Source organism: Vipera ursinii (genome assembly GCF_947247035.1).
Source record: "Vipera ursinii genome assembly, chromosome: 16".
NCBI classification, from domain to species: domain Eukaryota; kingdom Metazoa; phylum Chordata; class Lepidosauria; order Squamata; family Viperidae; genus Vipera; species Vipera ursinii.
In genome coordinates this window covers 5,241,055-5,266,173 of record NC_139529.1, presented here as the reverse complement: position 1 = coordinate 5,266,173, position 25,119 = coordinate 5,241,055, and the positions used below count along the sequence as shown (strand labels likewise).

The window sequence follows — 25,119 nt, the reverse complement described above, 5'->3', positions numbered from 1 at the left end:
CCACTAAAATAAACCTTAAGACTGGCAGGTCAGCAGAGAAAGACAGCGCAAGGGCGCCCCCTAGAGGTAGCCCCCCAACACTGCAGCTCTTGGTGTTTTTTTTTTAGATGCCTTGGTGGGAGAAGCACCCTGAACCAACTTCCTCCTAAGATAGGGAGGATGATGAGCTTTGGAGTCCCAACTAAGGGTCCAAAAAAGTTAGTCCTTGTGGGATCTGCTAGAGAGCCACGCTTTCCCAAAAGGCGACAAGAAAGAAGAAATATCATCTGTGCTTTGGTGAAGCCGACGCTACGTAAAAAGCATCCAAGCTGCCGGGGGGGGGGGGAAAACACCCCAGAGTCAAATTAAAAACTAAGATTCACGGTGCCTTTTTTCGGGAAACGCTAATCGTAATTTCCCCTGCCCCCCTTCTAATCTGGCATCCTGGCGGGAGGTGATCGGCAACAAGGGGGAGGGAACCCAAACCCAGAAACTGACTTGACCATTTCCAGTTTTCCTGTCCCGTCGTAACCCCAGTCCTTGCACCGATGGATAGGATGAGGTTTTGAGAGTGGCGGGGGGGGGGGAAGTCCTTTTGATTTTCTTCCCCCTTTTATAGCTTGATTTGTCCCGACTGGATCTTTCCGAAGATTTCTTCGTCCAATGGCATATACCGGCATTCTCGAGGGTCCAAGTAGAATAATTTATCTTTCACCACTGTGGGATCATAGGCTTCCTTGCGCAAATCGACTTTCTGGAACTTGAAGGTGCCTGAGAGGAAAGATGCAGGGGAGGGAGGAGGAATAAAAGAAGAAGAAAACACGTAGATTAAGGAAGATCGGCTCTTTTTTTTTTGTAATTTCTCTTTGCTTTTGGCAGGGCAAATTAATGCCGCTTGGGGGTGTGTGTGAAAGCCCTAACAAGCAGGCATATACATAGAATGAAGGCTACTGCTAAGCTTGTAAGCCGCCCTGAGTCTTCAGAGAAGGGCGGGATATAAATGGAATTTTTTTAAAAAAAGGCAAATTGAAAAATCTACTCCCTCCACCAAGCCACGATATTGCTTTCAAAGAAAAAGTCGTTGGCTTTTATATTTAATCCAGCAGAGTGGAAAACCAAGGGAAAAAGAAAGAAAGCCAAAACAGCCGCAAAAATGAAATATATACGAGGAATTCTCATACGCGTATAAAAATGGGGAGGTTCCCCTTTAAGGAAAAAAAAAAGCAGACATTTCACTGTCGTTTGTGTCTGCAAACAACTTGTTCGTGGGTTGCGAGAGCAGTCCAGGCCACCGCTTAACTGGGCCCACGGTTTTCTCTGGCATTGCAAATCTCGGGTGCTGAACGAAGCCACTGGTCCTCTGCGGGATTAGGCAGGCTGCTAAACCGTTAATCGTGGTTTGCCAATGAAAGAGGAGTCTCTCCAAGGGCTAAGTCAACTTCAAACCTACTCAGGATTCCTTTAAGGCACAGCGCCATCAGAAGACCCTGGTGGAGTTTTTTTATGCAAACTTTGCCTCCAGGAGTTGTGGGTGCCCCGTCACTGCAGATGAAACTGGACAACCACTTATCCGGAATTGTGCAGGGTCTCCTGCTTGGGGTTGGACTAGAAGACCTCCCAGGCCCCTTCCAACTCTGTCATTCTGACATTCTGGCCCTTAGCGTGAAACTAACCGCCTCAATTATGCAAGGTCCAATTATATAATTGTGCCCAGGGTGTAAACCAACCCGGAGCTTGTTTTAACTTCCCAGGCACTCACTGGTCTGATGCACTTCCTTCAGCAACCGGAGGAAAACGGGCCGGGCGTAGGGAGGCAAGGATTTCTTCATTTCTGCTGCAAATCTCTCCAAGTCGCAGGAATGTTCCTTATCGACCACGGCAGCCATGCCAGCTTTCCCTTCCGTGCCTAACAAGCAAAACAAAGCAGGCAGACGAAACTCTCTTCGACTGAGCAGATGGTGGATTGAGTAATAACAGATGATCCCACTTTCCCCCCCCCCCCGTACCCCACAACCTCCCCATGTGTCTTGGGTTTTGAGGCTCGATTTGAACATTTTGGTTTTAATTAAGATGTAACTGTAAGCCGCCCAGAGTTACCTTATGGTAAGATCGGTGGCCAATACATTTTATAAATAAATTTTACAAATAAGATTTATAAATAGATAGACAGACAGACAGACAGATAGGCAGACAGATAATGGATAGATAGATAGATAGATAGATAGATAGATAGATAGATAGACAGACAGACAGACAGACACATAGATATATATATATATATAGAGAGAGATAATGGATAGATAGATACACAGAGATAGATAGATAGATAGATAGATAGATAGATAGATAGATAGATAGATAGATAGATAGATAGATAGATAGATAGATGAGATGAGGAGATAGAGAGCAAATAGATAGATAGATAATGGATAGATAGATAGAGATAGATAGATAGACAGACACAGAGATAGATAGATAGATAGATAGATAGATAGATAGATAGATAGATAGATAGATAGACAGACAGACACATAGAGATAGAGAGAGAGAGAGAGAGATAATGGATAGATAGATAGACACAGAGATAGATAGATAGATAGATAGATAGATAGATAGATAGATAGATAGATAGATAGATAGATAGATAGATAAATAGATAGATACTGTAGTTAGGTACTGTAGAGATACAGATAGATAGATAGATAGATAGATAGATAGATAGATAGATAGATAGATAGATAATGGATAGATAGACAGACAGACACAGAGATAGATAGATAGATAGATAGATAGATAGATAGATAGATAGATAGATAGATAGATAGATAGATAATGGATAGATAGACAGACAGACACAGAGATAGATAGATAGATAGATAGATAGATAGATAGATAGATAGATAGATAGATAATGGATAGATAGACAGACAGACACAGAGATAGATAGATAGATAGATAGATAGATAGACAGACACATAGAGAGAGAGAGAGAGATAATGGATAGATAGATAGATAGACACAGAGATAGATAGATATAGATATAGATAGATAGATAGATAGATAGATAAGATGAGATGAGATAGAGAGCAAATAGATAGATAGATGACAGACAATAGAGATTAGATGAGATAGATAGCAAATAAATAAAGGATAGACAAGATAATCGATCGATCGATCGATCGATAGATAGATAGATAGATAGATAGATAGATAGATAGATAAGAGACAGACAGACAGAAGACAGATGATAGATAGATGATAGACAAACAGACAGACAGATAATTTGGGGTTTCTCCATACGATGGAAAAAAACATTGCTCAGTTCCACCTCCCCTTCCCCCCAGCCCTTGTCTTTGGCCTTTCCCACTGACCTGGCACTGCCACGCCATAGACCACCACATCCGCCATGCTGAGGATCCGGCTGAGGGTGCCCTCCACCTCCATCGTGGAGACATTCTCACCCTTCCAGCGGAACGTGTCGCCCGTGCGATCTCGGAAATACAGGTAGCCCAGTTCGTCCATGACCAAGACGTCACCTGAGGGACAAACGCAGCCAGGGGTTGCGGCGAAAATTCGTGACAGACCTCTCCTTCCTTATGTACAGGCAGTCCTTGACTTATGACCGCTATGGAACCCAATTGCTGCTAAGCAAGACAGCTGTTCAGCGAGCTTTTCCCCATTTTACGACCTGTCTTGCCTCAGTCATTAAGCGAATCGCAGCAGTGGTTAAGTGAGCTACGTGGCCGTTAAGCGAATCCGGCTCGAGTTTGCTTGTCAGAAGGTCGCCAAAGGGGGATCCCGCGACACTGCAGCCATCGTAAGTACGAGTCAGCTGCCAGCGTCTGAATTGTGATCACATGCTGCAACAGTCGTTAAGTGTGGAAAACGGTCATAAGTCACTTTTTCAGTCCGGACATTCACTAAAGGAACTGTTGTTAACTTCAGGATTACCTGTAGAGCTTCCAGCTCTGACTGACAGGACTTTTTGTGTAGGTGACAATTATTAAAGGTAAAGGTAAAGGTTCCCCTGCACATGCGTGCTAGTCGTTTCCAACTCTAGGGGCCGGTGCTCATCTCTGTTTCAAAGCCGAAGAGCCAGCGCTTGTCCGAGGACGTCTCCGTGGTCATGTGGCCGGCATGACTAGACGCCAAAGGCGCACGGAAAGCTGTTACCTTCCCACCGGAGTGGTCCCTATTTTTCTACTTGCATTTTTACGTGCTTTCGAACTGCTAGGTTGGCAGAAGCTGGGACGAGTAACAGGCGCTCACTCTGTTACGCGGCACTCGGGATTTGACCCGCCAAACTGCCAACCTTCTGATCGACAAGCTCAGCGTCCTAATACACACCCCAAAATAAGAGTTAAAGGAGGCTCACCTGAGAGGTAGGCAGAGTCGCCTTTGGTGAAGACATCTCGGGCGATTTTCTTATTGTTGGCCTCCTGGTTCAAGTAGCCGTCAAAACGCTGCAACGGATCGCTTTGGACGATGCGCCCCACCAGCTGACCTGGTTCCCCTGGGGAAAAAGAGGAAGGACGATGCTGGATTTCAGGTTTTTCAGGATTGGAAGCATCTAAGGAGCTTCCACCAACAGACAGAGAAGAACATGAAGGAATGGAGTGCCGAGGTCCTCGGATGCTTGCAACAGAACATAGCTTGGAGGCATCTAAGGCGCTTCCACCAACAGACAGAGAAGAACATGAAGGAATGGAGTGCTGAGGTCCTCGGATGCTTGCAACACAACATAGCTTGGAGGCATCTAAGAAGCTTCCCCCATCAGCCAGAGAAGAACACAAAGGAATGGATGGGGGATCTCCCTCTCCCATTCATTTGTGTTTTAGGGTCTCCACCTTCTCTCCACCCATCTCCATCACCACTCTGATCTCACCAGGTTTACACCGCAGGCAAAGCCCATCCGGTCCCCGGATCAGCTCCATGGTGTCTTCGTTGACCCGGACTAGCTTGATGGGGTAAACGTGGGGGAAGATTCTGCTGTTGAAGCCACAGGCCCCGAACTGTAGAGCAGAGGAATTTGGACAAACGGACTCAGAAGAAGAACAGGGAGGTCTCGTTTTGTCCCCCTTTGCCCCTTGAGCGTCTCAGGACAACTTTTCCTTTGGAGCCCTTGGTGCTCTCCGAACTGGGTGGTGGCATTTCATGACCCAACTAGGGAACATCATCTTCATCCTCAATGCCTCCCCTCCTTCTCCTCCACAAGCTCCACTCCTTTCTAGTACTGATGATGGTCCCTAGTTGGGTCACGAAACGTCCGCAAGAAAACCACCAAGCTGAGATAGCATCAAGGACCCCACAGCCCTCCTCCTCCTCCTCCTCCTCCTCCTCCTCCTCCTCCATTCTGCAAACCCCACTCCCTTCTAGCACTGATAATGTTCTCTAGTTGGGTCATGAAACGTCCGCAAGAAAAAAAGCAAGCTCAAATAGCATAAAGGGCCCCCACAGTCATCTTCCTCCTCCTCCTCCTCCTCCCCCCCCTTCCTCCCCACAACCCCCACTCCCTTCTAGCGCCGATGATATTACTTAGCTGGGTCGTGAAACGTCTGCAAGAAAACCACCCAGAGCTTAAGTGAGCCCCAAGGGCTCCCCAATTACTCCGGAGATTCTCTCCTCTTGGCCCTCTTCCCCTACCTTGTTGTCGAAGTTCCCAACGCTGCAATTGCACTCGGTGGAGCCATAAAACTCGGCGATCTGGGGGATGCCAAAGCGTTCGCTGAACTCCTTCCAGATGGAGGACCGCAGCCCGTTCCCTACCGCCATCCGAACTCGGTGCTGACGCTCCACCTCTTTTGACGGCTGGTTCAGCAAGTACCGGCAAATCTCCCCGATGTACTGTACAATCTGAAAGTCACAAGATGCCAAAAAAAAAAAAGGATTTGAGGGAAGGAAGTAGTCCTCCACTTTACGAAGACGATCGGGGCTAGAATTCGCTAAGATATCGCAAATTTGTACGTCCAGCGGCTACGCAGGCAGTCCTGGACATAGAGTGATTCGTTTAATGACCGTTCAGTTACAAAGGCGCTGAAAGAAAGCGATTGACGAGCCGTCCTAGGACTTTACAACGGTCGCAGCATCACTGCGGCAAAGGTAGGTTGTAAAATGGGACAAATCTCGCTTAAGAACCGTCTTGCTTAACAACAGACGTTTTGTGGCTGAGCTGCGGTCGTACGTTAAGGACTAACCATAGTTTCTTTTCAGAAAGGCCTAGAAGAGCCTTGTGTGATGCGTGTTGAATTGTGCTGGGTTTTGTTGTTGGTTGTTTTTTTTGGCCAGAGAAGATTCGTCTTTTAAGATGGCGTATAATAATAATAATAATAATAATAATAATAATAATAATAATAATAATAATAATAATAATAATAATAATAATAATAATAATTTTATTTATATACCACCCTTCTCCCGGAGGACTCAGGGCGGTGAACAGGGCAAGCATAAAAAATAGTTTAGACTTACGGCTTAGATTTGTGTCTAAACCCTTTGCATAAATTTTGGAGATCGAAGACTTCGGCGTGTTAGTTCAGCCGCTTCGAATTCTGCATAAATCAGGTTGCTTAATTTTACTTAATTTTATTTATTTTTTTGCCTTATTTGTTCCAGATGCCTTCGCCTGCTTAGGCGTTCAGAATAATTTTTTTTTAAAAAAAAGTCCCAGCTGGGTGAGAATTCCCTGTTAATTAATTAATGATCCGACGTGCCATTTTACATTCGGGCTGTTTTACTCGTTCAGTTCTGTCTGTTTTATTTAAAAGCAAAAAAAAAAAACCACACCCAAGGAAAGAAACGCAGGCTTGTTTTTTAAATGTTTACCCTCCCCACAAACTGGGATATTTAAAATCTGAACGAGAAGAAAATCCGGGATTAAGCTGGAAGGCAAACACGGGTCTTGATGTGGCATTTGAGGAACTGAGCTGCTCTTTTGCACTGCTATTAAACAGGAAACCAAAAACAATAATAATAATAATTCCAAAAGCAAACAGACACGGAGCAGGACTATTGTAGAGGTAGATTAGACCCCAAGAATTGCCGATCCCAAATTATTTTAACTTTCTTCTTCGCGGGCGATGCTCAACTAGGCTAAATTTGATTTGTTTCTCTGCTCAGGAGGGGGATAAGAACCAGACATTGTTCCAGCAAGAATGAGGATTAAAACAGGGCTGAAATGTTTGGGGTTTAATGCACTGTGAGAAAGCAGAGCCTGTTGGCTCAAGCAGCCCATCCACTGAGGCCATCCTTGAGTTACGACAGTGCTGGATACTGCTTTAAGGGTCGTAAAGCAGGTTGGCCATGTCCACGACCTGAATTTGCAACTTTTGGGGGAGTCATTAAGCAGGGGGTCATTAAAGGAAAGCCACAGTTACGCAGAGAGTCGCTAGAGGTAAATGCCAGCTTTCAGCACAATCCGTCGTAAAGTGGATTGCAGGACACTGCAACCTGTTGCCAAGCACCTACAGTGCGATCATGTGAGTTTGTGTGTGTGTGTGTGTGTGTGTGTGTGAGAGAGAGAGAGAGAGAGAGAGAGAGAGAGAGAGACTGCTGCACCTTCAAATCTGGATCACAAGCACCCCCACCCCCACAGGTTGAAACTTGAACAGTCGCTAAGCGATCGGTCGTAAACAAGAAGACATTTCCTAACAGTGAGGACAATTAACCAGTGGAACAGCTTGCCTCCAGAAATCGTGAGCGCTCCATCACTGGAGGTTTTTAAGAAGAGGCTGGACAGTCACCTGTCTGAAATGGTATAGGTTCTCCTGCTCAAGCGGGGGGCTGGACTAGAAGACCTCCAAGGTCCCTTCCAACTATTCTATTCTATTCTATTCTATTCTATTCTATTCTATTCTATTCTATTCTATTCTATTCTATTCTATTCTATTATTATTTCTATTCTATTCTATTCTATTCTATTCTTATTTTAATTCTATTCTATTCTATTCTGTTCTTATTTTAATTCTATTCTATTCTATTCTACAATTATTTCTATTCTATTCTATTATTTTAATTCTATTCTATTCTATAATTATTTCTATTCTATTCTATTCTATTCTTATTTTAATTCTATTCTATTCTATTCTGTTCTTATTTTAATTCTATTCTATTCTATTCTATTCTATAATTATTTCTATTCTATTCTATTATTTTAATTCTATTCTATTCTATAATTATTTCTATTCTATTCTATTCTTATTTTAATTCTATTCTATTCTGTTCTGTTCTTATTTTAATTCTATTCTATTCTATTCTATTCTATTCTATTCTATTCTATTCTATTCTATTCTATTCTATTCTACTCTACTCTACTCTATTCTACTCTACTCTATTCCAATTCCAATTCCAATTCCATCCCATCCCATATTCTATTCCATTCCAGTCAAGGACTGCTTGTAAAAGGTCTCCTTGCTTAGGTGTAATGCAAGCATGGCCACACCAATATCGGATCCTTCTTCCCTCCCACCAAGCCCCCACCCCCTGACTCACCGTGCAATTGTACTTGACACAATCATCCCAAAAGTGAGACGCTGAAAACTTCCTCCGGATCACCACCGTCATTCCATGCAGGAGGCACTGCCCGACCCCGACAATATTCCCTAAGGGCAGAATAATGCAAGGGGATAAAAATAATTAGGGGGGGGAGGGAGGGAGGAGAGGAAAGGAAGGAAGGAAGAAGTGGGAAGAAGGAAGGAAGGAAGGAAGGAGAAGGGAGGGAGGGAGGGAACAAGGAAGGTAGGAAGGAAGGAAAGGGAGAGAAGGAAGGAAGGAAGGAAGGAAGGGATGGAGGAAGGAAAGGGAGAGAAGGAAGGAAGGAAGGAAGGAAGGAAGGAAGGAAGGAAGGAAGGGATGAAGGAAGGAAAGGGAGAGAAGGAAGGAAGGAAGGAAGGAAGGGATGGAGGAAGGAAAGGGAGAGAAGGAAGGAAGGAAGGAAGGAAGGAAGGAAGGAAGGGATGAAGGAAGGAAAGGGAGAGAAGGAAGGAAGGTAGGAAGGAAGGAAAGAGAGAAGGAAGGAAGGAAGGAAGGAAGGAAGGGATGAAGGAAGGAAAGGGAGAGAAGGAAGGAAGGAAGGAAGGAAGGAAGGAGAAGGAAGGGAGGGAGGGAACAAGGAAGGTAGGAAGGAAGGAAAGGGAGAGAAGGAAGGAAGGAAGGAAGGAAGGGATGGAGGAAGGAAAGGGAGAGAAGGAAGGAAGGAAGGAAGGAAGGAAGGAAGGGATGGAGGAAGGAAAGGGAGAGAAGGAAGGAAGGAAGGAAGGAAGGAAGGGATGAAGGAAGGAAAGGGAGAGAAGGAAGGAAGGAAGGAAGGAAGGAAGGAAGGAAGGAAGGAAGGAAGGGATGAAGGAAGGAAAGGGAGAGAAGGAAGGAAGGAAGGAAGGAAGGAAGGAGAAGGAAGGGAGGGAGGGAACAAGGAAGGTAGGAAGGAAGGAAAGGGGGAGAAGGAAGGAAGGAAGGAAGGGATGAAGGAAGGAAAGGGAGAGAAGGAAGGAAGAAAGGAAGGAAGGAAGGAAGGAGAAGGGAGGGAGGGGTGGGAGGAAGGAAGGAAGGAAAGAAGGGGAAAAAAGGAAGGAGATGGACAGAGGGAAGGATGAGAGGCATGGCTGGATGACAGATAGATAATAGCCAACTAGCTCGCTAGACAGACAGACACATCCTAGGATAGATTTTGTACTGCGATGCTTCATACCAAAGATCTGAGCAACCTTACAACTCAACCACCCTCCCTTCCCTTTTGACCAATTATCTCTCCCTGCAAGGGGAAATCTAGCTGCTCAGGGGCAGCTTCCTCCCCCTGGTGGCGGCCATCAATTTGCGCTTTCACCTTTTCAGCCCAATTCAAGCGGATCCCGACCTTCGGTTAGATTAGAAGAACGCCCGGAGAGATAACAAAACATTGCAAGAGACGGATGGCTATCAGGACGAAATCTGATTCACACACACCTCCCCCCTTTTTTTGATGCCTTACTTGGGGAGGGCTATTTCAGGAAGAAGGGGGAGCAAAGGAGGAAAAAAACAACGACGACAACTTTTTGGCAACGGGATGAAAAAAATAAAAGCAGGAGGGCTCTAAAGCCCAGAGCTTCGGTGTTACCTGCCGCGTGGTAGAGAGGAAGGCTGTCATAAACCACATCGTCGGGCGTCATGCGGAAGCCGCCGTAAACCAGGGACGCCATCCGGAAATACCTGGTCCGAGAAAAAAAAACAAAAAAGAAAGAGATCGAGTCAGTTTGGGTGGATTAGCCCGTGCAGAGGGGGCTCTTGGAATGTGTAGAGGCCACACTTGGAATCCTGCATCCTGTTTGATGTTAAAAAGATGTCGAGACTCTGGAAAGAGTGCAGAGAAGAGCAACAAAGATGATCAGGGGGCCGGAGGCTAAAACATGTGAAGGACGGTTGCTGGAATTGGGTATGTCCAGTTGAATGAAGAGAAGGACGAGGGGGGGGGCGTTGATAGCAGTCTTCTAATGTCTCAGGGGTTGCCCCAAAGAAGACGGGGGTCAAGCTATTCTCCAAAGCACCTGAAGGCAGGAGAAGAAGCAACGGGTGGAAACTAACCAAGGAGAGAAGCAACCTAGAACTAAGGAGAAACTTCCTGACAGTTAGAACAATTAACCAGTGGAACAACCTGCCTCTAGAAGTGGTGAATGCTCCAACACTGGAAGTTTTTAAGAAAAGACTGGACAGCCATTTGCCTGAAATGGTATAGGGTTTCCTGCCTGAGCAGGGGGTTGGACTAGATGACCTCCAAGGTCCCTTCCGACTTTATTATTATTATTATTATTATTATTATTATTATTATTATTATTATTATTATTATTATTATTATTATTATTGTCGGCTGGCGACCCCCAGGGGGAGGGCCTTCTCTGTGGGAGCACCAGCCCTTTGGAACCAGCTTCCCCTTGAGCTTCTGATGGCCCCGGACCTCCGGTCCTTTCGCCACGACCTCAAAACTTTTCTCTTCCATCAGGCTGACCTGGATTGATGATGGGTTTTTAAATATGTTTTAATTTTTAATTGTAGTTAATTTATTTTGGGGCTGTTATTTAATTCGTTTTTTAATTTTTGTATTGTTGTTTTTATTGTTGTAAGCCGCCCTGAGTCCCTTGGGAGATAGGGCGGCATATAAGTCCCAAAAATAAATAAATAAATAAATAAATAAATAAATAAATAAATAATAATAATAATAATAATAATAATAATAATAATAATAATCATCATCATCATCATCATTATTATTATTATTAAAACAGGGAGCAGATCGGTTTTGAACCGTGGGAAATTTTTCTTCCCCCACCCCCCCTCCCCACCCACTGACCTGCTGTGCACGATGATGGCTGCCTTGGGCAAACCCGTCGTTCCGGAAGTGTAAATGTAGAAGAGTTTGTCTGGGAGGGGGGGGGGGGAAAGAAAAAAAATTTAAAAAGAATGACACAGAGACTTTCAGGAACATTTGGCAAAGGACAGGCAGATCTTCACCCATTTGCAAAGGGACAGAGAGATTTACAGGCGCCTTTGCCTCTTGCAACCAGATCTGTCTCTGTGGCACCGGCTCTCCATCGTCCCAGATTTTCTCTGCGGGCCGAGCAGGATCCTGGCTCTTTCATGGCACCCGTCTTCCTCGTCCCTTTGGGGAGGGAGAAATGGGGCGTGGGGGGTGGGCAACCCCGTCTCCTCCCGCTGAAACCCAGGCTGAAGGGTGCCAGGCTATGTCCTGGCAGGGGGAGCAGAGCCAGCTCTGAGAAGTGGGCAGAGAGAGAGAGATTTGCGCTTTGGGTGGGCACCTAGGAATCCCTTGTCCGGAGGGCTGGGCGGCTGGCGCGGGGCCTTCCCAACCAAAGAGTCGAGATCTTCCACCCCAGGCAGGGACTTGGCGGCCTGCGGATCCCCGGAGCAGAAGAGGCGGATGGATCTCTCCAAGGAGGGCAGGACATCTCTCAAGGCTAGGAGAAGAGAATTTTATTTAGTTATTTTTATTTTAATTCCATTTATATCCCGCCCTTCTCCGAAGACTCAGGGCGGCTTACAAGCTTAGCAATAGCCTTCATTCTATGTATATGCCTGCTTATTAGGGCTTTCACACCCACCCCAAGCGGCATTATTGCAAAGTCAGCTTAATTGCCCCCAACAATCTGGGTCCTCATTTTACCTACCTGGGAAGGATGGAAGGCTGAGTCAACCTTGAACCTGGTGGGACGCGAACCTGCACTAATGGCAGGCAGCTGGTGTTACTTAAGGAGGCATTAGCCCACGGCTCCACCAAGGAGCTTCCACCAAGGAGAATTTGTGGCCCGTTTGTTTGACTACCTTTGGGAACTGGTGGGCCATCCTGGGAGGCTTCGTCTCCCAACAACCACCTTGTTGGGAAGGCTGGGGAAGAAGGAGCAGCTGGCCCCAAGGAGCTGAGCCATTGTGGATTGCAACCCGCCCTCGCCCCTTCAAATTAAAACTTTCCGTCTTGGCCATCCCAGCCCCCCACCCCCCACCCAGTTAAGGAGACGGACTTTAGACAAAACAAACTCGAGCTTCGTGCAATCTCCACCACTGGGGCACCTTCAGGATTGAAAACCAGCCACGGAGTCGTTCAGGACCACCCCGGGCTCTGCCCTCCCCTCTTTTTCCCCCCCTTCTCCCCCTCCCCACCTTCCCCTCACCTTCGGCCAGCTCGCCTCCAAAGACGATCGCCTTGGCGTGGGAGATCTGGACGCAGTGGGCCAAGGATTCCTGCCGCACGTTGGAGTTCAGGAGAGCCGTTTCCACCCCAATCTTGGCCAGTCCGAGCCAGAGGCCGACGTACTGGTTGCAAGACTCCATGAAGAGGGCCACGGCATCCCCCGAGCGGAAGCCCTGCTCGTAGAAGAAGTTGGCCACCTGGTTGGAGTAGTCATCCAACTGGCGGAAGGTCCAGGTTTCTCCTGTGCTTTGGAAGATGAGGGCTACTTTCTCCGGGTGTCTCTGGACCGTCTGCTGGAAAAGCGCGGGGATGGTGGTCCGCCGTCTCACGTACCACCAGATCTTCAAGCGGGTGGACAGGACGGTCCTGGCGGTCCTAACGAGAGCCGGACAACGTGCAGAGGCATCAAGATCAAAGACTACGCAGCTTCTCAGTCCTCCAGATCAAGAGGTAGGCAACCTCGGCTCTTTTATGACCCGTGGGCTTCAACTCCCAGAATTCCTGAGCCGGCTTGTAGCACTGACAATGCTACTTAGTTGGGTCACGAAAGGTCAGTTTACCCAAAGGGAAGTTGGAGTCAAACCCTCAAATGAAGTAAGGATCAAGAACGTTCAAGAGGGGCTAAGCCAGACAATGCTCTCATTCTGCATTTCTCCCCTTAGCCAGAGGGTGAGTCTAGATGGCCTCAAAGGACTCCCCCACCCCACCCCAAGCATTTAGGATTCAGTGAATGCAACCCTTTATTGTCGACTTTGGAGAAGATTGTCCCCAGAGGCTGGGAACTCTGAAGAGGAAATTACTCATCATCAACCCCCTTCCGGTGGGCGCCCCAAACATAGACATCCAACCGCAGCATAGCAACTACACAGTGTGCTGCACACACACACACACACACAAACCCGCACCTCCGGTTCCGCGTCAAAAGCAGGTGGAACAGCTTCCGCGCAGGAGCCGTGGCGAATGCAACAGTCGGTTGCTGATGAACTTAAAACGTCTTGCACAACTCTGCCCGCCCTACACACTTTGATTGCAGTTGTCGGCTTCCCCTGGCGTCCGTCCGACCAGAGCCAGCACGCCTTTTTGTGGCGTCTGCTGATTCCCAGGTTCAACCTCTGCAGAGTTGCAAACTCTCGGCTCTATTAATTATTATTATTTTTTTATTATTTGCCGGAAAAACTAGTTGAGCCAGAAAGATGTGAGACGGCTTGGCATCGCCTTACAGGGGCTGCAGCGGAAATCCAGCACATTTGCAAAGAAAGACGGCCATGTGTGTGTGTGTGTGTGTGTGTGTGTGTGTGTGTGTGTGTGTGGGAGGGTGTGCTTTATGCCCGGAAGGGTCAGCGTGACACAAAACGGGGCTTCTGGGAAAATTCAACAGCTGCCTGGAACGAGCCACCTTTTTAAAATTTTTAGCAAAAAGAGATCCATGCATTGGCTCTTTTGGCACCAACCTTCAGGCCCCAAACTCACTTTTCTGCCAAGTCTACCTTGCATTTCAGGCAGAGGAAAGGGCTTGGTTCGCGGCTGCAAGCCTGCGGAACTCCCTGCCTCATGAGATCCGACTGAGCCCCTTTTCCAAAGTCCTTTGCCAAACAGATGAAGACATTCCTATCTCTGCGAAGGCGTTGGAGGCACAGCCGGCCCACGGTCGGCTGATGTAATCTGCCGGTTTTCCTGAAACTTGCCTTCTGGGTTTTTTTTTTTTTTGCCCCCTTAATGCCTTTCTTGCTTTGCTTTTTTTTTTCCTCCCAAAAACTGGGAGTCACTTTGGAGAGGGAGAGTTAACGAACAAACAAAACAATCCCTGGGAAAGCAAAACACGATGCCGGAAGGTTCAGCCTGGACACAAAAAAATAAATAAAATTTGGGGCTCACTTTCTCTTCTTTGCTCTTTTCTGGAGCCCAGTTGCAAAAAAGAAGAAGAAGAAGAAGAAGAAGAAGAAGAAGAAGAAGAAGAAGAAGAAGAAGAAGAAGAAGAAGAAGAAGAAGAAGAAGAAGAAGAAGAAGAAAAAGACAAATGCTACAAAATAAGGAAAGGAATTTCCCAAACCTTAGCAGGTTGGCTTTTTCAAAGTTAAATCAAGATGATTCTTCTTCTTCTTCTTCTTCTTCTTCTTCTTCTTCTTCTTCTTCTTCTTCTTCTTCTTCTTCTTCTTCCTTCCTTCCTCCTCCTCCTCTTCTTCCTTCTCCTTCTCCTCCTCCTCCTCCTCCATCTTCATTTTCTTATATTATTATTATTATTATTATTATTATTATTATTATTATTTATTATTACCTGCCTCCAGAGGTGGTGAATGCTCCAACACTGGAGGCTTTTAAGAAGAGACTGGGCAGCCATTTGCCTGAAATGGTATAGGGTTTCCTACCTGAGCAGGGGTTGGACTAGATGACCTCCAAGGTCCCTTCCAACTTTATATTATATTATTATATTATTATTATTATTATTATTATTATTATTATTAATTGCCCATTTTCTAACTGCTAATACCCAGAGGTCAATTCTATTTTAACCTGGTTACCGAACAAGCTTATTTTATGGCGCAGAGAGAATGCCAGGGAAGGGACTTACGGCCGTTTTCCACACTTACGACCGCTGCAGCATCCCCCGTGGCCATGTGATCAAAATCCAGCCGTTTTATGACAGATGCGGTGTCCCAGGGTCATGTGACACCCCCCCTTTCATGACTTGGCTCATATATACGACAGCTGCGGCGTCCCCGGGGGGTCACGCGATCCCTTTTTTGCGACTTTCCGACAAGCAAAATCCGTGGGGAGAAAGCCAGATTCATCGAACAACCTCGCGACCCAATGCAGCGATTCGCTCAACAATTGTGGCCGGGCAAGGTCATCAAACGGGGCGAAACTCAACGACGGCAAGCGAAACTTTGAGCTCGGTTGCCGTCGTTAAGCCGAGGACCCCCTGCAGACCGAAGGGAAGAGGAAGGAAGAAACGCCGCGACTTACGTAAGATCCCGCTTGATCGTCTTCACGAAAATCCTGAGGAACTGCCATCCACCGGAGCCCAAATAGAATATGAAAAGGGCGGGCACCACTTGAACCCAGGGCAGGTCAAAAAACAGCCGGAAAATGACAGAGAATGAAAGGAGGCTTAGCCAACGCATCATATTGGCCTGAAAGAAAAGAAGAAGAAAAAAGCATATTTCTTAATCTGGATGAATTCATCTTCTCTTTGCCGAATTGTTCCTTATATTAATTAAATTAAATTAAAATATATTAGTTTGGAAAAATCAACCAGTGGAACAGCTTGCCTCCAGAAGTCGTGGGCGCTCCCTCACTGGAGATTTTTAAGAAGAGGATAGACAGTCACCTGATTGAGCGGGGGGGCTGGACTAGAAGACCTCCAGGGTCCCTTCCCGCTCTATTCTATTCTACATATATCAAATGGGACCCAACGTACTGTGAAAAACGCAGGCTCCTGGCCTTGGTTAACCCTTCCGTTCCTCCAATTAGTAAACTTTTTCCTTCGCTTCTTTCTTCCCTTCCCTTTCTCCAAATGGAGGGAACGCTATTCGGATCATCACCTGATTAAAAAGACCAACAAAAAGAAAGAAAGAAAGAAAGAAAAAAAAAGTCCGCAGATTTAAGTCAAAAGTCCAAAGGCAGTCCAGGGCACAATTACTGCTGTTGCAAGAATGATAATATGCTAATTATAATTACAACTCCAGCCTTCTTTGAAGAGGGTAGATTCTCTGCAAGATAGGATCCCTCTTCCGTTTTTTTTCTTGATTGCTCTTCTCTGAAATCGCCAAGTTGATCTCCAATCTTTATGCTGGTTGTGACCGTCATAAAGATTTGATTCGAATTGATTTCCAGCCTCAGGAGCATCAGAAAATAGCGCCCATAAAACCTTTGCTCCTAACCCGAGTTCGTTCGATTTTTGGAACAGCAGATATTTTCAGGTCAGCATGTGAATTATTTACTTAGCCAAGGCCAAAAGAGTCTTATTTGAAATTTAAAAAAAAACATACTTTCCCAAGCTGAATATCAAGATCAAATCCAGCAAGGCAGAAGTTACTGGGGCTCCGGACCAGCACGTGGGGAGGAAATTTTAAATGCACCGACCGCAGAGGAAACTCGCTAACAAATGAAAGACTTTCATTAAAAACCATTTCGCTGCGTTGATCTGCAGTTTGCTTCAGGGGTAAAACCAAATCAAAAATGCTTTCCCGAAGAAACGGTGCTGCGGGAACCCAACTTTCTGTTCTAAAATGGAAATTTTAAGTTAAGGAGTTCTTTGCCAAAAGGGCAGCTGAGCAGGTTTAAATCCAAAAAGTAAGCAGGAAAACAGGCAGAGCTTAACCGGAAGCTGGGGGGGGGTTAAAATACACTCCTTGTCCAAGCTTATAAATCACATGCCTTACAGGGAAGTCCAATTTGTTGTTGTTAGCTGCGAATTCTAAAAGTTCCTTACAGGATGAAAAGGTTTTTTAATGAAGCCGTGCTACAAACCAACACAGCATCCTAGTTCTCGAGATGCTGGTGGAAAAGTCCAATTCCTAGCAATTTGCCCTGGATTTCCATCTTTTTTTTTTTTTGGATAAAACCACCCGAGGCTTTGCAACCCAGCCTTCCAGATCCGCGGACCTCAAAGATTTGTTAATGTTTCTGGGACCCTTTCCTCGCCCCGTTCTGTGCAGAGTACAGGGCCCAGAAGCGCTCGTGGAAGTCAAGAGGGCAAAGGTGGGAAGACCCCGGCTGGAATTGAGTCGCCCTCCTTATAAATAAAAATTAATTAAATCACCGGTTGCCCAGGGCGTCTTGGAAAGATGGAGAGCAGGGTTTGCAAACCGCAAAAGAGGTTCCAGATTTCAGCTGGTCAGCTGGAAGCGCGAGAGACAAAAAGTTTCTCCTCTTTTATCAGGAGGAATGTTCTGATCTGCTTGGCTTCACATACGTCAAAGTTCTAAATCCACGGTTTGGAAAAACGTCTCCTCTTTCGGTGCCAACCCCAAACTTGATTTCTACAGAGGTTCAGTCAAACCAGGTCATGGTTGTCCCAAAGGGGCTTTCCTACCCCCCCCCCCAAAAAAAAAGACAACTGGACTTGGTTTTTTCCTTGAAGACATTTCGCTTCTCACCCAAGAAGCTTCTTCAGTTCTTCAGGAGGCAACTGGGCTCTGTTCTTCTTTGAAGACGTTTCGCTTTTCGTCAGAACTGAAGAAGCTTAAACGGAGGAGAAGCGAAACCTCTTCAAAGGACAAACAGAGTCCAGTTGCCTTCTGAAGAAGTGAAGAAGCTTCTTGGGTGAGAAGCGAAACCTCTTCAAGGAAAAACAAAGAAAGTTCCAGTTGACTTCTGAAGAAGTGAAGAAGCTTTCTTGGGTGAGAAGCGAAACCTCTTCAAGGAAAAACAAAGAAAGTTCAGTTGACTTCTGAAGAAGTGAAGAAGCTTCTTGGGTGAGAAGCGAAACCTCTTCAAGGAAAAACAAAGAAAGTTCCAGTTGACTTCTGAAGAAGTGAAGAAGCTTCTTGGTGAGAAGCGAAACCTCTTCAAGGAAAAACAAAGTCCAGTTGCCTTTTTTTTGGGGGGGGGAAAGCATCTTTGGGAGAACCCAAACCTTGAGGATGGCGGTCAGAAAGGTTCCCTTCCCCTCTCTTGGAAAGAAGGACATCAACATGATTTTCCTCCTCCCAGACCGTCATTTTTCCTCTAATGTCTACCCTCTTTATGGTTTCCACCATCTCTAGGGAGTTTTGAACTCTCTCGCTCTCACCTGCTTGCCTGAGGCCGTGTCTCAGCTCTGCTGACGCCCAGAACTTCCTTTTGGAGGCCACCTTAGGACCTAATCAGTCGCCACTTCTCTGCTGCTACCTTCTTGAATGTGCTCACCAAAGCAGATCCTTCGTCCCTCCCTCTGCGTAGGCGTCTCATTTCCAGCTGAAGTATCCTTCCCCCCACCCACCCACCCAGGATTGCTTTTGACACCAGCCAGGCCCACGTCTCCAGATTAAGATGCTCAGCCTTCTGGGCTCTTGGGCAATCTTACCTATCCCGTGGGCCCTCTCTAAAGCTCCATACTTGGCTAAGCAGAAAATTATGCCCTCTGCACATCTTGCCAGCCTCGCCTCTACCGACTCTTGGTGGCACAATAAACGCCTTGTTTCTCCCATGGAGCCGAGGGCAATCCAGGTGAATCTTCTCCGCTGGAAGCTAACTTTAAAACATTTCTCCTCCTGCTCTCACCGTTTGCCCCACCCACCCCCACTGCCATCTTCGTGCACCACAACTGCGGCAATAAAGCTGGGTTTCCGACTTCTTAACTTCTGCAAGGTTGGCGGATCTCCCCCTTTTTTTTTTAAAGCATCGGGCGTTTTATCGTCCTTATACATTCTCTTTTACGAATGGCAATCCGGCACAATTCATTTCCCATCCTACCTCCGGGATCACCGGTCTACTATCAGCTGCGGTTCACACAACTTCCTAATCTCCCTTTAGTGGAACTGAAGTTTTCTGAATTCACACAACTTGCCTGTTTCTCACACACACACACACACACACACACACACAACACACACACACCCCGTACGCAAGCAACAGGCCTTAAATTCGTCGCACGAACAGGGTTACCTGGAGACTTTTTCAAATCCCACAAGGCAAGAGTCAGGTTTTTATCAAGATCCAGACGGAATCCAAAACGTTTTTAGCCTTTGCCTGAGCTCAGAAATAATGTTGACTTATCCACGGATTCCTCATGAAACCTTTTGGAACTTCGAGAGGCTTCCAACCTATTACCATTTGGCTTGTCATCCCATCGCCAGATAAGAAGGAAGAAAAGCCATTCCTCCTTCAGACCTTGCAAAAGCCGAAGGAAGTTTCAGCTTCCAACGGGGCGGAAAACAGAAGCACGAAGAGGCTTCAATCGCTCAGGAAAACTTGTAAAACGTGATTTTGAACTGATGAAAGGCATTGGCTAAGAGCTTCCCACTCCTTGCCCTGTGCCAATTATTATTTGTTAAAGCAATCATTGTCTCTGTGTGTGTTTGTGGGTGGTGGTGGCGGTGGTGGGGAGGGGAAATACCCATTTTAAGACCCTGGAGGTTTTCAAGAAGAAACTGGAATGCTTTAGCAGACTAGATGACCTCTCCAGGACCCCTTCTGACCCTGTTATTCTATGTTCTAAGTAAGGCCCTGAAGCTGAATAAATCAGCGCAAATATTTTATAACCATGAATAAATAAATATATATATATTGTATAACCATGTGTGTGTATATATATATATATAATATATATATATATATATATATATATATATATATATGTATGTATATGTATATATATATGTATATATGTATATGTATATATATATATATATATATATATATAGTATATGTATATGTATTTGTATATGTATATGTATATATGTATATGTATATATATGTATATGTATATATATGTATGTGTATATATATGTGTATATATATGTATGTATATGTATATATATGTATATATATTTATATATGTATATATATGTATGTATATATATATATATATATATATATATATGTGTGTGTGTGTGTGTGTGTGTGTGTGTGTGTGTATGTATATATATACTGTATATATATGCTTTCGTAGATTTTCACGGGTACAGGTGAAATGTCGCCAAGACACCCTCAATCTTACACGGGAAAAGACCCGAATATGCCAAGACCTACATATATGTGTGTGTGTGTGTTTGTGTGTGTGTATTTATATATATATATTTATATATATATATATTGCTCAAAAAAATAAAGGGAACACAAAATAAGACATCCCACTATTAAATACAGTACATTGTGTTGTTTAAGTGTTCCCTTTTATTTTTTTGAGCAGTATATATATAGACTTCTCCCTACCCAGGAGGCTGGTTTCCAGCAGACTGGCCAGAAGGCGATGGGCTTTTGTAGTCCAGGCTGTTCTGAAGGACTGGAGTGGAAGCTGAGTGGCTTATTTTGCAATCTCACCCCGCGTGTTTTATTATATTATTTTTTTACTGCAGGGGTGGAGAGGAGCCTCGTAGCCTCTTCCAGCCGTCTCCTCACGTTTGATGCACCGGGGGCTTAAAGATAATTTAAAATTTAAAGTCCCTGTTTTCTCATCCCCTTGGTCGCCTTCTCCTTCCTTTCCCCAATGCTCTGGCTTGTCGGCAACAGATCGGCACACGGGCGCTTCGGCCGAGCATGGTTAACACACACACAGACCCACAAACACACTCTCGCCTATTGCATCGGTATGCAAACGGGTGGGCAAACAGCTCCTAGGCACCGTGGATACCCCTCTGTTTGGGAGACCCCCTTGTCATCCCAGCCGGGCGGAGGCGGGGTGGGTGGGTGGGTGGGTGGGTTTACTTCTGGATGGGCAAGGATTTTGCTGCAATGCCTGGAAAGGGAGGGGGGGTGTGCCTTGTTGGCTTGTCCCCCCCGCTGGGTCTGGGCTACCCACCCGCCCCCCCAGCCCACATTGGGAAGGAGGGGGGGGGACTGACAAGGGGGAGTGCGGTCTCCCCACCCCCACCCAGGAAAGAAGAGTGAAGTGCCAGGCGGGAAGGGCAGGGCCTTGACCCAGGACCACCTGATTCCCCCCACCCCACCCCAACGAGGGTGGTGGCGATGGGGGGGGGGTGCCTTCTTCTCTTCCCCTCCCCCTCCCCAATCTTGGCTCCTATTAAATTGGAAGGGAGCCGAAGGGAGAAAGGATGGGGGGCATGGGTGGGGGGGGAGGCGTGGAGGGGGGGGATCACCCCCCTTTTGTTCCCCCACCCACCGCCAGCCCCCCCTCTCCTCGCAGCGGGGACCCCCACCCCCTCTCGGCGCGCCCCCCCCCCCCGGCCACCCACCTGCGGCCAATCTCCCCGCATCCCTCCGGAGGCGAAGGCGCTTTGCTTGCTCCGATCCAGCCCCTTTTTGCCCGGCAGGCGCCCAGCGCAAGGATCGGGCTCTTCTTCTTCCTCCCTCTTCCTCTTCCTCCTCCTCCTCCCGAATCTGCTGAGCCACCGGCGTTTCCCTTCCCGTCCCGGCTTGCACCTGCCCGGCCCGGCCTTCCCCCCCCCCCCACACGCGAAGGGACAGCGGCGCCGGCGGGGAGGAGGAGGAGGAGGAGGAGGAGGAGGAGGAGGAGGAGGAGGAGGAGGCGCAATTCCGAAGGCAGCCTCCGAAGCGATGATGCTTCACAGATTGAGCCGCTGCTCGGGCTCTTGCGCTGCAGCGCCCTACAGGACCCTCCAGGGGGCGCCTCCTTCGACCCTCCTCCTCCTCCTCCTCCTCCTCCTCCTCCCGCAAGGCAGGCCGGGAGTTGTAGTTCCTCCCGCCTTCCCAGCCACGGGAATATGAGAGAGTGTGTGTTTGTGTGTTTTTGTGTTTTTGTTTTGTGTGTGTGTGTGTGTGTGTGTGTTAAAGTGAGGGATCGCTTCGTTTCTTCCAGCCACGGGAAAGAGAGAGAGAGAGAGAGAGAGAGTGTTTGTGTGTTTTTGTGTGTTTTGTGTGTGTGTGTGTTAAAGTGGGGGATCGCTTCGTTTCTTCCCAGCCACGGAATGAGAGAGAGAGAGAGAGAGAGAGAGAGAGAGAGAGAGAGAGAGAGAGAGAGAGAGAGAGAGAGAGAGAGAGAGAGAGAGAGAGAGTATTTGTGTGTTTTTGTGTGTTTTGTGTGTTTGTGTGTGTGTGTGTGTGTGTTAAAGTGGGGGATCGCTTCGTTCCTTCACCCAGCCTTGCAAAGGGTCCCGGAGTGGTGGTGGTGGTGGTGGGGAGGGGGGAATCCAGAATTGCACAGAGGGCGCGGGTGTGTGTGTGTTTGTGTGTGACGGGATAAAAAAACACCCCAAAGACCCCCGCCCACGGCTTTGCACCCGTGCAACCCCCCCCCCCCGTGCGCACAACGCCCAGAGCGTGCACGGGAAAGCAAGGGAAGGCGTGTGTGTGTGTGTGTGGTTGGGGAGTTTTTCTCACCCATCCACCCACCCACCCCCTCCGTGCAATTCCGGATCGTCCCGCCACCCCAGGACGGTTTGCAGGGAGAGCCCCCCCTTGGGCGAAGAAACGAAGTGACAACCCCCCCCCCCTTTTTTTTTACAACCCGTGCACGCGAAAGCAAGAGAAGGGGAGGGCGGGGGGGGCTCTCCTTCTGCAAAAGGGCCGGCGCTGCTCCGGGCTCTCCCTCTCCACGCGTGGCCAATGCAAAGAGAAGTGCCTGCGTGGGGGTGGGGGTGGAAACAGCTCGGCCGTGCTTATGGGCCGCCGCTCGGGTGGGGAGAGCCGGAGCAGAGGGCGCGCAGGCTGCGCTGCGACAACGCGTCGGGCTCTGTGGCGCAATGGATAGCGCATTGGACTTCTAGATCTAAATGACGGGACGGAGTCATTCAAAGGTTGTGGGTTCGAGTCCCACCAGAGTCGCGGTTTTTTTATTTTTATTTTTTTGCAGCTAAAATAAGCGAGGAAATGAATCGCCGCGTTCGGAAAGTATGGCAGGAAAGGAAAAGAAGACAAACGGGGGGGGGGGGGGGAGAAAAAAAAAAACTTTGGGGAAAAGTTTCCTTCGGCGGGTTGCAGGCTTTCTCCGGGACGGAGAGACAGAGAGAGAGAGAAAGAGAGAGAGAGAAAGAGAGAGAGAGAGAGAGAAGAGAGAAAAAGAGAGAGAGAGAGAGAAAGAGAGAGAGAGAGAAAGAGAGAGAAAGAGAAAGAGAGAAAGAAAGAGAGAGAGAGAAAAAGAGAGAGAGAAAGAGAGAGAGAGAGAAAGAGAAAAAGAAAGAGAGAGGAGAGAGAGAAAGAGAGAAAAGAGAGAGAGAGAGAGAAAAAGAGAGAGAGAGAGAGAGAAAGAGAAAAAGAGAGAGAGAGAGAGAGAAAAAGAGAAAGAGAGAGAGAGAGGAGAGACAGAGAGAGAGAGAGAGGGAGGGAGGGAGGGAGAGAGAGAGAGGAGACAGAGAGAGAGAGGGAGGGAGGGAGAGAGAGAGAGAGGAGAGAGAGACAGAGAGAGAGAGAGGGAGGGAGGGAGGGAGAGAGAGAGAGAGAGAGAGAGAGAGAAGGGGAGGTCCTTCTGCCCCCCCCCCCTTCTTTGTTTCGTTCCCCTTCCTCCCTTTGGACAACTATTTGTCTGAAATGTTACGGGGTTTCCTGCTTGATCAGGGGGTTGGACTAGAAGACCTCCAAGGTCCCTTCCAACTCTGTCATACTAGACTGTGCTGTACTATCGCTCCACTGCTCAGCCTCCCCCACCCCACCCCACCCCACCCCCGCCAGCCAAGAAAGCAAGGAAAGATGTGCAGGGTTGCTGGAAGTGCCAACGCGAGCGCAAAAAAGCCTTCGGGGAGGGGGGTGCGCGCGTCCAGGGCGAGAACAGGGACCCCAAGCGAGGGGGGGGGAGACACGGGCGGCTTTTGGATGTCGGACGAGGTGGGAGAGGACACCCCCCCACCGAAGAAAAGAGAGAAAAAAAGAGAAAATCGGAAGGACGGGCGCGGAGCAGGGGCTGGACTAGAAGATCTCCAAGGGCCCTATCCAGAGTTATTGGGGGGAGATCAGCCGACTTGCATGGCAGCTGGCATGGCGACCAAGGCGGCGTCAAGGTGCTTATCCTGCAGGCTGGCTGGGCTCAAAATAAACCAAATAATTGAAACAAGTTTTAAACTTTCCAATCTTGCTTTCCCCCGACTTGGGTTTAGTGACCGTTCGAACCCGCAACGGCATCGAAGAAAGACGACGAGTTGGGTCCGTTTGTCACACTTTCAGCCAGGGGATCAAAATTTAGACGCTTGCAAGTGGCTCAGAGTTATGACGGTCGCAGCGTCCCGCGCTCACGCCAGCCATCCCCTTTTGCAAGCGGCGGGGAAGAGCCGGGTTGACTTAAAAACAGCGTTTTCTAACAACGGGTTGTAAAGAGCCGGCAAAATTCACTGAACAAAGGTTTCGCTTAACAACGAACAGTGGTGGTGGTGGTGGTCGTAAGTCGGGGACTTCCTGTAATTGAAGAAAGTTTTAAGTCTTCAAAATCTTGCTTTCCACGGAGACGCAATGGGCACATGTTACGCTACTGTAAGGGAGAGGAAATTGTTTCATCGTTCCCCAGCCTACTACCTGTAATTATGGCCTTATGTACAGGTATTTCGCATAGCTATTTTGTTTTTTAACCTTATCTAAGCAATGAATACATAATAGATTCCTTCCTGGCTGGAACACCTAGCTCGGTATTCATTCTCCTGAGGAAAAATGTGCTTCGCTCACACTCGCCAAAATTATTATTACCATAAAGTTGTCCTTGTCCCTTGAAGCCAAGGTTGGTTTAAACACGGTTGGCTGAGCAAACCCCAGCGTGGGAGCCAGATTCACTGAACAACCACCTGACTAATTTAACAACTAGCGTGGCTTCATTTCACAACTGTGGTGAGACGTCGTCAAGTGGGGCAAAGCTCATTTAACCAATGTTTCACTTAGCGACATGTATTTTGGACTCAGCTGTAGCCGTAACTCAACAACTTTTATTA

The 25,119-nt window shown here is 47.3% G+C and overlaps 1 protein-coding gene across 3 annotated transcripts; it reads right to left on the bottom strand.

Moving 5' to 3' along the window:
• Positions 1-69: 69 nt before the first annotated feature.
• Positions 70-21,699, bottom strand: SLC27A4 (solute carrier family 27 member 4). 3 transcript variants are annotated; one of them, XM_083375102.1, is made up of 14 exons: positions 21,487-21,699; positions 16,068-16,191; positions 15,614-15,780; positions 12,630-13,024; positions 11,760-11,918; positions 11,294-11,363; positions 10,067-10,158; positions 8,467-8,576; positions 5,623-5,832; positions 4,865-4,991; positions 4,355-4,492; positions 3,351-3,515; positions 1,739-1,885; positions 70-750 (listed from the first exon to the last, which is right to left on the bottom strand). In XM_083375102.1, exons 3-14 carry the CDS (start codon positions 15,772-15,774, stop codon positions 593-595), a joined length of 1,932 nt encoding a protein of 643 aa, XP_083231228.1. In that variant the 5' UTR covers positions 15,775-15,780; positions 16,068-16,191; positions 21,487-21,699; the 3' UTR covers positions 70-592. The 3 variants fall into 3 exon arrangements, with proteins under 3 accessions (XP_083231228.1, XP_083231227.1, XP_083231229.1); XM_083375101.1 differs by lacking the exon at positions 21,487-21,699 and adding an exon at positions 19,238-19,462; XM_083375103.1 differs by lacking the exon at positions 21,487-21,699 and adding an exon at positions 17,412-17,434.
• Between the last annotated feature and the right edge of the window lie 3,420 nt (positions 21,700-25,119).